Raw genomic sequence first — 15,278 nt, forward strand, 5'->3', positions numbered from 1 at the left:
GCTTTACTAGATGGCCACTGAGAAGTCTATTGCTTATGCATGATCTTTTTTTAAATTTTAAATTAATTACTACTTATAGTACTAGACTGCTCCCTGGGTCCTTCAGTGTTACTATAAAGAAAAAACTAATCAGTATTTTGCAAAGCTTGTTAAAAGATTAAACAGATTTCAGCCTTTGCAAAATTTTGAACTATTTTTTAAGCATTAATTAGTACTTTGGTTGCTTCTTGAAAAGAAAACTTCCTAGACCATTAATTATTTCCTCTGCCATAAACAACTTAATTAACTTATCTGGCAAGTGATATACACATTACAATATTACTACAATTCTTGTATTTGCATTTTTCTTGGAAGAGGAAGGCCAGCCACATACCTGGCTCCTCTGGTAACAAGAGCACTAACAAAAACCATAAAATATAAAATGACTCCTATCTCTCCTGAAAAAATACAAGTCCTGACTTCTCTTTGTAAGGTTGCTTTTATTCTTATGTTTGCCTCAAAGCACTAGTTGTCCTACAGAAATCAATGGATTTATTAAATTACTTGAACTAAGATTATTATTGATTAAATTACTTGAACTAAGATTATTATTGATTATATTGCAGACACATTATTCAGCATTTCTGACGTTCAAGCCCAGACTGTAATCCTATGTGTCGTGTCTAATATCGTTTTGGCTGTTGTCATTATGAACTCTATTAATAGACTACTATGGGCATTGTCTCCTGTTAAATTTACCATTAAAGCTAATAGAAATGCTTGATATACTTTTTTTTTTTTTTAATATTGTGTTTTCCTTATATCTATCTGTATTGAAATATTACTAAACCTCAATCTTCCTAACAAAATGGCATAGCTATTATTAATGCTTCGTATAGCAAAGATGCCGTGTCATTTAATATATGTCACCTAGGATCTGGAGCTGATAGAACTAAACTGCGTCTACCATCTTCCAAGCAAACACACACTACTAAAAGGTACACAATTCACGTGTCTTGTATGAAATCACAGAAGATCCGCAGTGATAAGCTGTCATTTCAAAAGCTGTCTATGGTCAGAAGAAACACCTAGAGCACAGTAGCAAAACATTCATTTTGGTTGGATATAGCTAGTAGCCTTTGATGATATTTTTGAAAAACTGACAAAAATAAGAAAAACTTGTAGGCTCATGCTGTGTGTCCTCAGTGAGGGAAGCAATCTGTTTCTTTAGCTTATATCTGTGCAGGAAGGAAATGGCTATCTCCAGTAGCACATCAATGCTGAGAATGAAGCTGATAGTTTGTGCCTTAATAAAATAGCTGGACAACAGATACTTAAATATTGTGGAAGACTAATTATTTATTTATTCCAGATTAAAATAAATGGTAGCAGGAAAGAGAAGAATAAAGTCAATGGACATGAGTGTCATAGATGCTGTCACATGCTAGTGCTACTTGACCTTCAAAGGGCATGAAAGGTGTTTGTGACAGAGCTACACAAGCTCAAGGCAATGAGCCAGAAGTAGCTTAATCACAGCACAGCTTCTAGCCCATCTCTACATCACCATGAGAAACAGCATGTCTAAGTCTTGCAGGCCTACATACAAGCTCTGCTGACAGGCTTGACTTTCTTTTGAATTATGGTGACCTCTGCACCTGGAGTTCATAGGGGAAATTTATGGGTTAAAGGGGCTTTTTTAAAGATTCTTATTGGTGATGAGAAGAGTGAAAGGAATTTTCCATATGAGAAGTAAACTTCATATCAGAAGATAGTTATTCTGTCTTTAAAGTTCATATCAGAAGATTTCTCCGTTTGCAGTAGTAGTTTTGAGTAATCCAAACAAAAGAAATTTCTTCATTAATCAAAAATAACTCCCTCATGAATGCCTATTTCCTTCTGGACTTTTTTGGTATGTTTTTGGATGAAAGGATCATTTACACTGAGAGTATGTTTAAAATGCAGTTAAAAATGCATGCTGCCTTCAGCTGCTCTGGCTGCCTTTTGAAAATGCAAAAGTTGAAAATGAATGGTATAGAAAATGTAGCAAACAATCATTTCTTTCAGAACTTCTTTCTTGGAAAGAATCCAAAAGTTCTCTTAGAACTGATATTTTCCCACAACAAACTTGGTTTTGTTGAAGCTGTATCTCTTGGCAAATATGTTTGCTGAAGACATACTTCTGCTGGCTCTATTCTCAGCTGTAGGAAAGCATATCTGTAAGCAGGAGCTTCAATCATGAATGTGTGTGAATCTTCTCTAAAGAGAGAGGAGCTAAAATATTAATTGCCTTTATGCCCCCACTTGACTTGCAGTGACCTAGTGCTGTGAGTCCACAGAGACTGGAATCTCTGGCTTTCTGGTTCTGTGTTTGATGAATGTCAAGAGTAATGAAAGGATTTCAAGTGACTTTGTGGAAAAATAGAAGTTTAGTTTCTAGATAAAATTATCCAAGCTGTAGGGTAAAGGTCTCTGGGAGACTTATAACTTCTCTTTCCACTAGTATTTTTTGTTCTGATAATTTATGTTCACTTGCTCTGAGAAAATTGATTAAAATAGAATGGATCGTCTTCTATGGGCCAGTTTCTGGTATTTGTGAAAGAGGTATTTTTAAAGAGGTTGAGTCTGTTTGCACTGTGTTTTATTGGCTCAGGGCTTGTACTGGTTTCTGAAGACTGGAAAATATTTTTTTTTCCCACTCCTTAATCACAGTGTGTCTTCTGAGGTTTTTTTATTTTGTCTCAAAATATTTGAAATGAAAAGATCATAATTTAAGCAAGAAAAATTTGGTGCCTATTTTAGTCTGCTCTGAGAAAATCGAAACTAAAAGATCATACCATTAATGAGAAAGTCTTTGGTTCACATTTAAGTCAATAAGATTCTTTCCATTGATTTCAAACTGCAGGCAGCTTCAGCTGAACAGCATAAATGATTAGTGCAGCACTCATAGAAATGTCCTGCAGTGCAGACACAATATTCTAATAAGATGAAACAGATGCAACAGATTAGGATAGTCAGAATAAGATGGTAAATCAGCAGTGATTAGAAGCAGATAGCCCTGTAGGCAATTCACTTTCAAATTACTAAAAGCCAAACGAAAGACTGTAGAGTAGATTTCAGTTTTTCCTACCTTTTGGCCTGTCCAAATTCACTTGGTGAGTAGCAGTTCTGCTTCATTTCTTCTTCTAGGGAGTGGAAGGCTTCAGAACTGGCAGCTTCTTCATGAAATTTCCAAAGGAGTCTTTCTCTAGCAGTCATGAGTTTCTGTATGGGCTTTTCTTGAAACTCATCTTGCTGCTCTTCATAAACTGAGCTATCCTCTTCAGAAGGCTCACTGAAATCTGCTGCCACTCGAGAATCCAAGCAGTCTTCAAGGTCTGGAGAGGTGCTACCTCCATCACTGGTAGACTGATCCATACTATTTCCTGCCTCTGTATTGCCTGGCATTTCTGCCACAAACTCCTTAATTGGAGATGGTGCTAGTGTCTATCAAAATAACAGACAGGTTAGTGTAACTTGCTTTTTATCTCTCATCTTCATTCCTTTAAGAATAAAATAATTTGAAGAAGCAGTATCAATAAGTATCGAACAGTAGTTGGAAGGGAAGGAAAACATAGAAGGAGGTACTCTCTCCCTAAATAACTAGTTTGCTTATCTTCTACATTCTTCAGGAGTTCCAGTCAGGGAACTACTACGCAAGTTCACTTTTCCAAATTAATTCTTTGCTACATGTGATCTCTTTTTATTTATCTTCATTTTATGCCTCAACTTTGTGTCTGTATTCATTGTGTAGAAGTGGCTTCCAGATTTGACTCATGAACAACTGACCATAGAAATCAGCCAAGAGCATATTGCAAGAGAACAACAGAAGCTGGTTTGTTATCTGGGCAACTCATCTGGGCAGCCTGTTCCAGTGCTCTGTCACCCTCATAGTAAGTAGATTTCCTCATGCTTCTTTGGAACCTCTTATATCCCAGCTTGTACCCGTTGCTCCTTAATGGGGCAAACAGTAATGCAAATGTACGTTCACTATAAGAGTACTTGTGTATATGTCTATGAGCTGTGTTCCAGAAGTAGGAATAATAACACTAGCACACCTAATGGCACTGTTTATTCTCTGAAATTTCTATTGTTTTTTCCCCTGCAGATTTTACAATCAATAAGAAGCTGAATAACAGATGAAAACATTATTTTATTTATTTAAGTTCAATAAGAGGTAGCTTGGGTAGGAAAAGGTCTTTATTTTCCTTTCACTCTGGGAGTAATACTGCTACCTCAAGCCCATGAGTTATAATAGCTGCAATTGAGAATATCACAGTTTCTGGCTGAGGATCTAGTAGAGAATCTTAAAAGCACCACTGGGAGATCTGCTTGGATATATGCTGTTTCATTCCAAAGACAATGTTGCAATTCAAAAGTTTTTGGACTGGGATTAACATGTTTCACACTTAATCAGATTTCTATATTTTGCTAAGGAAGAACCATTTGAACTCTAGAGGTAGAGTTGAAATCAGGAAGGGAAAGAAATGGAATAGAGCACCCTAGAGAAAAAGGAAAGTTGCCCAGTTCAAGACTGTTTAGAAAATGTGTAGTGTTTTTCCAGGTTTAAGGAAGCAAGTTTATTGACAGAAACTTTGCCTTACCAGGGGACTCTGCTCTATTACTGGAAGAACACCTTTTGGTGGTCTGCAAAGTTGTAGTGTGACTTCTGGAGGAGCTCCTCTTAACAAGTGCAGGACATCCTAAGCAGGAAGAAGGAATATGAGATTTCTTATGGAACACAGTCTATAGTAAATGTCATTTTACCAGATGTAGAGGCAATTTTTATTGTCAATCTCAAATTCCCAGTATTTGTGCCTCTCAGCCGTGTCTAGGGGCCAAAATTCACTGCTGTATGAATGTCATGTAAGTGGACCATAGTTTCAGTGTGAATGTGTATCTAAAGTGAAGTCAGTTCTGTTTACAAACTTTTGTTCCACTGACAGAAACATGGGTCTAAATTATTTTTCTTTTCTTGAAGAAAACAGAATTTTCATTCAAATCAAACTGCATGTGGCAGGTACACATCTTCAGTTAATTATATCAGCATAGCTCCACAGACTGCCAATTTGACATAACCAAAGTAAGAGTTTCTGAAAGCCCCTCTCTGACATAACATCTATTCAGTGGCATTCAGCTTTCAGCTATAGTGGGAGATGAGATGCTTAATCTAGAGGGGAAAAAATGCTGTAAGTCAAAAATCTCCTGTCCGCCCCTCTGCACAAACTGAGTAAAAGGCTATATATCAGAGAGCAAGATAGTGTTGGAAAAGGACAGACTCCAGGTCACAAAAGAGTACAATGACAGTTCCCTCCCAGCTATGTAGGACTTACAGCAGCTTGTCTTTTGCCCTAGATATTTAACGATAAGAATGACCTGTCAGTGAGAAAATTGCATGACTTAATTCTTTCTGTTTGTTACCAATCTTATCTATTCAACATATATCCGTATACCAAACTTGTGGATTTTTCATAAGGTGAAAAGATTACAATGAAGAAAACAAGTTGACATATAGTCTTTTTTTACCATTTAAATTCTTCGTATGAGTATAGAATTTCTCATTCTTGTTAAAAAAGTTACACTTGATTTACTTCACTTGATAGAGATTAGAATCTGAGGCATGCCATTTAGCATGAAAGCACTGATCACCACAGGGAGAAAAGATTCCAACACATTCGCAATTCATGTGCATCAAACAATTCACTTTGTGTGTAAGTAGCAGAAAGTTGTAAATTAAATAGCAGAAGAAGTATTGTAAGCATTCTGTTAAGAAGGAAATTTTGCATAAGAATTCTAGAGAAGAATCCTACATAGAAATCAGATTAATTATATGCAATTTTTTACTCCCTCTGGTGATAACTTAGCTTAAAAGGAGTTTTGTTCCATTGTCTTTATTAACGTGTTACCCATCTGGAGTCCCACTGGTAGTACTGCCTGGTACCTGATACAAAAGTCCTTGAATATGTTTCCCATTCACAGCTAAAATGATGTCTCCGACTTCAATTTCACCATTTTCTTCAGCTGGCTGCCCTGGAAACAATCTTTTGATCCTGACAATACCTCCTCCAAGATGTTCACAAGCATCTGCTTCTGTTTGCAGAACACTGAAGCCAAGGCCTCCAGAATTCTTTGTCAATTTGACTTCAAATGTGTTATCTGCTCAAAGCAGAGAGTGGAAAAAGGAGTGTGAGACTTGGCATACGTACTCCCTGATGAGCTGATGTAAACTATAACCTCAGCAGACCTTCTCCCTGTGTGCTGCAGAGATAGGTCTACTGATACTAATGGCAAAAGAAAGGTTTGGAGTTCCTTTATCTTATTGAAAGTTAAATTGCACAGGCAGAATGGGGAGAACTGAATTCCATGCTGCTGTGCGTTCACAGACTTTATGCCATGTGTTACAAGGCCATAATGGAGGAAGGCTTTTGTATCAACATAAAAATATTCAAATGCTATCCTTCTCTGACATTCTTCTACAAGTGCTGGGTAGACTTTAGTACTCTGTAGCTGCCTGATTTGAGTCTGGGTCCTGCACTAGCCAGCATATGCTGGAATCAGAGCTGCTGATCTTGCTTTCACTGTTCTGTTTTTAAGAAATGAAGTGAGGGCAGTCTACAGTCCTGGCTCTGGGGCAACAGTTCACCCTAGCTTTACCACTGACACATCATCAGCCACTGTATTGGCCCTGCTTTCCTTGGGCAACAGACTGGTGACATCAGCACAGCCGCTTCCTGCCTGAGAGTGCCAGAGAGTACAGACAAGTACATCTTCTGCCAGTCCCATCTCATGGAGATTGAGAGATACAGTGTTTACGACTAGGATAAATTCAGCTACATTTAGCAACTCTAAGTACATCATAGATATTATGTTCAAAGTTTATTTTTGACAATGACGTTAAATTTTTTATTAGATATATATTATATTTTTATTCAGTGTGCCATTTTCCTTCCAACCCACAGAAACTTCATAGAATTATTTTAATTCATTCTATTCTTACACATCCTAAGAAGTCACCCTGAGCTCCCTTTTGTATCACTCACCATCTGTCACAAAACAGCAGTCTTTGGTACCATCTGTGAAGGATGTTGCCACAGAAACTGCACTTTGGTCCTCCTTTCTGTCATTAGCAGTCAGGCGTGGCTCTGCCAATTGGTAGTTTCCCCTTTCTAAAACCAGCTTGGCAATCTAAACCAATGATAAACAGGTTCTAGTTACACAGTTAACTGTGAGCCCTAAGTCTTTTTACTTTTACTTTTAGGAGGATGGGGTTGGATGATGGGGCGTGGAGGGAGGTTGAATTTATTTTGGCCTAGCTTTGCTAGTCTGCTCCATACTAAGTGCAGTTTATTCTACTGGGTATTTTTATTGAGTTCTACTGTTGTACAAACCTGGCCAGATTTCTTAAGGTGTTCCACAGCTTGTTTGTGGGTGATGCCACAGAGGCTGATGCCATCTACTTCCAGCAGTCGATCACCTGAGGTAAAAGAAAAGAAACAAAAGGGTCAAGTTGCTTTGACAGTTTAAGTTCAGTGAATGTAAACCTTGAGGCTACCCTTATTGCAATAGATCTTTAAGCTTACCTGTGTAATTACTTAGCACTATTGCTTGCTATACTGCATTCTACAGGTAGCTTTTAAAACATATTCTGTAAGTAAATGCAGTGATAGTATCTGGTTATCATAACAACACTGAAAGTACACTTCAGTCACTAGCCTAACATGCAGCTTCAGAGACTAACTGCACAATGTTGTTACGAGGTTCCTGGCTTTGCAGTGGGATATCTACATGTAGGACAGTGACAGGCTGCGGAAAGATGGACTGCATGTTACATTTCACAGTTCTGCAACCTCCAACTCCAAATGTATGTCATTGTCCCTGGGATAAGCATTCTATGCTAACATTGAGTTCTGCAGCCCAGAGATTTATTGCGAGACATGTTACCTATCTTTATTTGTCCGTCCTTATCTGCTGGTCCCATGGGAATAATTGACTTCACGTATATCCCACCATGACGCACACTAGTATTAATTCCACCCTGAAAAACATAGACCCACAGATTAAAAGGGAGTCTTCACATGTTGTTCCTGTGATAAAAATCAAAGCAACATACATAGATATTGCAAAGCAGCTGCTTCAGGAGTTTTTTGGGGTTTTTTTCTGTAAAAAAAAACTTGGGAAAAAAGGGGAAGAGGATGTTAATCCAAAGTCTCATCTAGTTGTAATATGCTTCCCTAGGCAGTAATCTTGTTTTATGTTCTCAGTTGTAAGTCTCATTCTCACATTGAGTATGGATGAAAAGGGTTTGCACTGCCACATGCTTTATGCCGATATCCTTCTTTCACAGCTTCTGTGGGCAAGAACTGGGGAGTGAGCAGAGACGGTACTTTATCCTTTCTCTATCAATCAGACACTTAAGTTTGAAATATGCCAAGATAACGGTTTTTTGTTTTCAGCCTATCTTCTAACTTTATTCCACATAAATACACTTCTCTATCTGTTTCTTGGCTATATAACAGTTTGAAAAACACACTAAAAGATTAACAGTAACACTTGCAGTCACACTGATTCCAAAAGTTCCATCTTCTTTAACAAGCTCCACAGTATAAATTTCCTTTGAGTTAGATTCAGATGGAGATGATAAGTGCGAAGAATCGGGTTCCTGTCTCAAAAATATAAACATCAATGAGACTACAGCATCTCAGTAAACAAGGTGGGAAGGGGGGAGATGGGGTAGGAAGGAAGTAAAAAAGGGAGACAATTTCCAGAAGATATAAAATGTTTGATCCTGCCGTCACTGTAAGTCTGGAGTGGTACCATTTATACCTCAACATTGTTTCAAGTTTGCACTATATTATTAAAAAGATAATCTGTCTATATGTGCATAGACTCAGTATAGATAGGGAGGCTATCTAATAATAGGAAGTTAGATACGAAATGTTCCTGTTCTGTGTCTGGCTGAAAATTTTGTGCCTCCACTGGAAAAGGGAGGAGAATTTTTAATAATATTTTGTAGAACAGTTTCCCCATTTTTTCACATATTCTAGACGTGTCTATGGTTTTAACATTTGCAATATAATTTAATAAGAAACATCTTCCAAGGTTTTCTTTCTCCTTTCCTCATTTTTAACATTTCTTTGTTACTTTCCATTCTTAATAGAACTAGAATGTTGTTAAGACACATACAGGGCATAATATTACTGAACAGCATCAAAACCTCTGTTACCTCCACATCCAGGATATCAGCTGAAGGAACTGGAATCCTAGGGCCCAATTTTGGTGCCAAACTCCAAGAAAGAGCCTTCTCAAGTTCATCTACACTTATATCCTGTTCTCTGGGGCAAGCTGTGTGATAATCATGATTTTTTTTTCTCCCACTGTCTGCGAAAGAGATCTCGGATCCACTACTGCTGTTTCCTCTTGATAGATTCTTTTCTTCATTTAATCTTTCTTCATACATGTCTGTAAAGCCATGCAAAAATAAAACCTTGCTGAATGCAAACAGTACATAAACTTGAAGGCAAGCATTATTATGCCCCAGGAGTAGAAAGTAATTTCCTATATCAACTGGTTGTGAAACCAGATTTATAAAAAGTCAGTCACTATCAAATGGAGTACGGATATTGTAAGTGTGGAGAAATGTGTGCTTCACCACTGCAGAGAACTATGACTCTCTACTAGAGAAAGAAATGCCTAAATTCCTTTGGTGTTCAGCAATGCAGCCCATGAGAGATTTGTTCACACTGACTGTAGAACAGAGATGATGTGATACTTACTAGAGGCTGACTGTTTTCACTGATAGACTGCAGTTATAAGTAGCACCGAGTAGCAAGAAAACATTACTGAATCCCAGTGTCTAATAAACACTGATGTCCTGAGTTAGCTATTAGTATCCTGTAGCCAGCAAAGGCATTTGTCTTTATACCTTTGGGTTGCGAGATGATGAGCTCTACTTCATCAGGAGAATTCTGTATGATTTTAACTGCAGTATTAAATGAAACGCCCTCGAGACTAATATTATTCACAGAGATGAGTCGTCCTCCTTTTAAAAAAAAAGAATAAAAACAAGACAAAGCACATCCAAATAAAGAAATAAATCCTGAGTAGCTAACTTTAAACCATGGAAATATTTTAATTCTAATTAAAAACTAAAGACAGTGACCTGGTTTGATATTTCCAGCTCTGTCTGCAGGTCCACCAGGTATAATTGAAGCGATAAAGATACCAAGGTCTAATTTTCCTACATTTTCTCCTCCAATAATTACAAAACCTGCAAAAGTGAGACAGCATGAGTATGCAGAAATACTGGAAGGGTTAGTGAAGATGAACCTTAGGATCACAAAAGGCTCTTACTCCAATAGCATGTTTTGTACATGATCTGGAAAATGGTGAGCTTTGACTTACACAGTATTAAGGTCTTGATTTAAATTCACATATAATTTAAGTGTGCTGGTGACTTTGGTGGCTATTTGGATAGAATTAATAAGAATACTTTCCTGGCTGGGACTTTTAAAGATCCCAACTACTTTCTTACAAGAGTCATAAACTATGTGGACTTTCGCATTTAACATCTACAGGAAAAAAATGGTACAAAAGCTCATTAGATAAATTCAAGCAGTGTTGTAGATCATGTAGGCCCTTGAGGTGAGCCATGTGAGAGATATTCAAGAAATTTAATTCTATTGTCAGTCAGCTCAATTATACTATCCTAGCTCAGAATGTTCTGCCTGTTACAGAATATATTCTTGTCATTGATATAATAGTTGGGTTTGAAATCAGGATATTCAACACAAACCTGCACCATTTAGAAATTTTATGTTTACTTGTATCCAATGGTCAGCTGTGAAACATGATAGTCCTCTGAAGTCATCCACAAGAACAGGATATAGTGTCATAATGTATCATATAACAAAGTTGTTATCCAGATAAGAACCAAAAATTGGGAAACATTCATGTTAAGTTTGTGCACATATTTTTCTCCCCTATAGGCAATACCTTGACAGGTTTGCAGGACCTCATCTTCCTCTGTGTAAGGTCTAAGATAAATGAAATCACTGTGCATGTATTTCAGATACAAAATTAAACTTTTGTTTCTTTCGTTCCACTCAGCGCTTAGTCCCCTTGACCTCTGTGGTCTTAATCCTCTGAAAAAATTGTGGTCTTGATCTATATGTTTAGTTCTTGGTCATAGCGCTCAGTCTTAGAAATTCTAAGTCTTTCACAAAAGTTATCAGTCTTACTCTATAAGAAGAATAAATGAGGTGAAGAAGGTTACAGTCTTGTCCAGCTTGAGTCAGTAACTACTAGTGTTAGCACCGAGTTCCAATAGTCCCAGTAACAAGCATAACATTCATGTTCCTTACTTACCAAATCCATTCTTAGCGTCACGTTTTAGGCTGACACAAATGATTTCTCTTTCTAGACCACTTAGTGAAGCCTCCTTTTGGATGGCTGGTGATCCAGGTGCTGGAGAAATAAAACAGCTAGAATAAATGCAGGTGAATGCATGGAGACGGTAGATATATATAGTACACAAAACTGGGGCTTCAAAAATTAAAAATCTATTTTATCCTTGTTTTCAACATTACTATTGCTTCTGAAACAATATAGTTCAGGAAGGAAGCTGAAACAACTGCTTGGAAATTTGTAGTCTTTGAAAAGTACAGTATGAAAAGTACACAGCTACTGTACATAGTAGCTGTGTAAGCTCTTTGTATAATGTTCCTTTCTGGGAGAACATGCATTTATCTGCAAAGTTTTTATTAAGATTAGGATATCTAAATAGTCATGCATGTAGTGGCCGTTGAACATGAGAGTGATTTGGACACAAAATCTATGGGTTCCTTTGGAAACTCTAGCCTTTGGCCCTGTGGGCTCTTTTGTCTCTGAAGGTGCAATCCAACCAGCACTAATTGTGACCATGACTTTTGTGGCATTAACATTACATAGCATTTTGCGATTACCACAATGTATACATTCTAAAATGGACTAATCAAACAATCATAGCTTCATATTCCATAGATCTGCTCACTGTATAAATGCAATATGGCTTTTGTTAGGAAACTGGGTGTCTAGTTCTTATTCCAGTCAGTGTCGTGAAAATGCAAGAGCAGAGGAAGGACCTGGAGCCTATATTGTCGCACAGATTATTTATTGATTTGTACATCACAACTGCAAATGAAGTGATGACCTCTGAGCATAGGGATATTGTCCCACGTGAGAGTCCTGAGTGTGCCCGACTACAACTATTGAGAGAATTAGGCATTGTTGAATAGAATAATTGTGTAACAAAGTCTCTTATCACTGATCTCAAAGGAAAGGAGGACTGAAAGAGAAGAAAACAGCTTGTCTTGATAAATTCTGAGTTAATTCCCAGGACTAGAAATGCATTAAAAGATATTCTTCAGTTTGTAAGTAGAATATATTTTGGTCTTGTGCTATTGAAACAATAAATATTGAAGAGTGCCGTCTCTCTTTATGATTAGTATACTCACCACTGATTGTGTTCTGAGTTGAACGGATAGAGAGGTAGTCATAACTCCTTTGCTTTCCATTGAAATTAATGTGCATTTCTGACTGGGATAGCCCCGATGTGGATCTGCATGGCAGGAAATGAAGACTGCATTACAATAACAAATCAACAATGGTATTTAACTCTCTTCATTGTCGTTAGTCTATCAGAGCCAAGTTGGGAATGCACATGTTTATAGCCCTTCATCAAGTATTCTAATTTTTGGGCCACATGTTATTGTATGAGAGAGGTAGCTTATCTTTGCCATTATTTGCTTCCAAATAATAGCTGCCATTAAACCACTCACATCATAATTGATTTCCCCTTATGTTTTTCTCTGAGTGCAGGCATCAGGAAAACACAGTATAGCCTCAACATGATTCATTTGGCTCCACTGTCCATTTAGACAAAACCATATCTGAAAGTTTTCCTGGTAATTCATATTCTTTTTGGCTCTATTCTAACTCTTAGTATTCTAAAAGACACTAGAATTCATCAAAGGCCTTGAGACTGTGCAGCAACAGTAATCACCTACAATGGTGAATGTACCAATGCAAATGAAAATGATTTTATGTTTTTTGTCATTTTCACCTTTAGACATGGAGGAATCAATTATGTAAGACCTGCTCAAAACCAGCTTCCACTGTGCTTTCAGCTCATATGATGCCATTTTGAGAGAAGATATACAGACATTGAAGATATTAGTTTTATTCTCCTTTATTTTTATCCTTCTTCACAATCCAATAGGTGGTTCATTCCTGAGTCTAGTACAAAAGTAAATGTTATTCTTTTACAAGTTCTTATCTATTAGACTGTGGTTTTGCTACTGCTGGCACCATGGAGCCCCAGGCTTTTTGGTATGCTCACAATAAAGACTAAAAAAAAGAGAAGTCTGTCTGCCTCACCGTCTATCATAGAGGTCTTCAATGATATGACTATGACTGAGTATTACACACACATAGAGGAAAAGTGAAACCTACCTGCCAAGGTTGCTTTTGTCTCTAGTCCTTTTGTTGGTTTCTGCACTGAGGTTATCACAAGATTTGCTCAACATCCCAGCAGAAAGGTTTTCCAGATTTGCTCCATAGAGCAGATTCTCTGAACGAGACAGTCTCTGAATCAGGGCAAGGTGTTCCTGCTGAGCTGCATATGCAGAATTTGATTTGCCTATTTCCACAAATTTACTTTCCTCTGAATAAGAAGGAAGAGAAGAGGAGAAAGGAAAGATAAATCCTCTAACATTATCCCGTCTTTCTGTTTGACCTTTTGAACATGCCAGAAAAAAAATATTGACATCACAGATACATTTGTTATGGTATCCTTGAGGATATTTAGGCCATGGAGTGACTGGAAAGGGTTTCCAATCCATTTCCTTCATAGAAAGTATATGCTGTATTTAGATTTAATTTCTATGAATCATACTGCCAATTCACTCCCCACAAAGACGAAAGATGAAATGTACAACCCTATTTAAACCTGAATATCTCTGTAAAGTATGTTTTGTGAAGCTTAGGTGTGTGAGAAATACTTGTGTGCCAAAGACTGAATTAGGCAGGTTGGTAGTTACTCATCCTTCCCAGGCCCACAATTCCAATATAAGTAGGAAGTCTACTAACTCATGCTGTCTTAATTTCGGAAAGGGTCCAAGGAGCTGGTGGTTTGCCCTGATTGATTTGCATAGGTGAAGTGGAGTAGGGGACCATCTTGGTGACAATGCTTGCTATCCAATCCTGCAGCTTTGGGTGAAATATATTGGTTAATGACATCTGAGCTCTGCTGTATACAAATCTATCCTCTCAGAAGATTTCATTTCCCTGAAACAAGTTAGTGCCGGAGGAGGCCTTATTAATTTATTTAGATTCTCAACTAGTGGGCCAGAGAGGGGACTTGAAGGAGAGAAGGACAGCAGGCAATTGGACACGTCAAAAAGTAAACCAAGGATCCTGCTTGGTATAGGCTGCCACAAATATGGGCTTTAATTCTGCTTGTATGTGACAGTTGACCTCTCGAGCATTTTCCTAACAAATATTAGTCTGAATGAAGCTTCCTAGAACACTGCTCTGCACCATTAAACCTCCTTCCTCAGTAACTTTGATCAGAGGCGTTTGTTAAGTCATCAGAAGGCTTAACTGTCCACAATATTAGTGCCGACTGAGAGTTGCCATGGTGATTTCAAAGCAGGAAGGTGCTAGCAAGTTCTGAAAAGATGGTGACATATATCTGAACAGTGCAGCAGAAGCAAGAACTCCTCTCATGCAGAAAAAGCCTTATAATCTCTTACAGCTTCGCTGTGGTGGCACAGGCAGCATTTTGAACTACTGGCTGTCATTGCCTCCACAACACTTTTTTTTCTGGGACAGTAAGCTCACACTGAACCTCAGAACCTGCAGTCACACAGCTTGTGTAATTCTGGCCTGTTTCAGTGATTTGAGGTGCTCTGAATCTTTTTGTTCTCTTATACATGGACAATACATGAAATATAGGGCGAGGTTTTTTTAAGATATATTACCACAAGCAAATGTAACACAGGAAGCTTTAAGATTCACTATTAGCATTCATTTGTATGCTACAAATCACAGTCTCACTATGTTATGTTTGAAGGTAGAGGATCCCAACCAACAAAAGCTGCCTTGGACTCAAATGTCATCCAAGTGCCTTTTCCATGGTAACAAATCTGTGCAGATGGAATTTCACTTTTCATTAAATAATTTTAGTGGGAAAGAAGCAATATATCAATCATCCTGTTATATTTCAT

At 37.6% G+C, this 15,278-nt stretch overlaps 1 protein-coding gene across 1 annotated transcript in view; it reads right to left on the reverse strand.

Moving 5' to 3' along the window:
- Positions 1-15,278, reverse strand: part of FRMPD2 (FERM and PDZ domain containing 2) — a 61,403-nt gene that overhangs the window by 9,189 nt on the left and 36,936 nt on the right. Inside the window, exons 18-30 of the mRNA XM_062001700.1 lie at positions 13,504-13,714; positions 12,507-12,610; positions 11,380-11,478; positions 10,175-10,282; positions 9,938-10,054; positions 9,239-9,474; positions 8,570-8,674; positions 7,957-8,050; positions 7,404-7,489; positions 7,056-7,200; positions 5,957-6,171; positions 4,620-4,718; positions 3,107-3,462 (exon numbers count right to left, since the gene is read on the reverse strand). Of these exons, the coding sequence (XP_061857684.1) occupies positions 3,107-3,462; positions 4,620-4,718; positions 5,957-6,171; positions 7,056-7,200; positions 7,404-7,489; positions 7,957-8,050; positions 8,570-8,674; positions 9,239-9,474; positions 9,938-10,054; positions 10,175-10,282; positions 11,380-11,478; positions 12,507-12,610; positions 13,504-13,714 (1,975 nt within the window). The remainder of the gene's footprint in view (positions 1-3,106; positions 3,463-4,619; positions 4,719-5,956; positions 6,172-7,055; positions 7,201-7,403; positions 7,490-7,956; positions 8,051-8,569; positions 8,675-9,238; positions 9,475-9,937; positions 10,055-10,174; positions 10,283-11,379; positions 11,479-12,506; positions 12,611-13,503; positions 13,715-15,278) is intronic.

Source organism: Colius striatus, chromosome 8, assembly GCF_028858725.1.
Source record: "Colius striatus isolate bColStr4 chromosome 8, bColStr4.1.hap1, whole genome shotgun sequence".
NCBI lineage: Eukaryota > Metazoa > Chordata > Aves > Coliiformes > Coliidae > Colius > Colius striatus.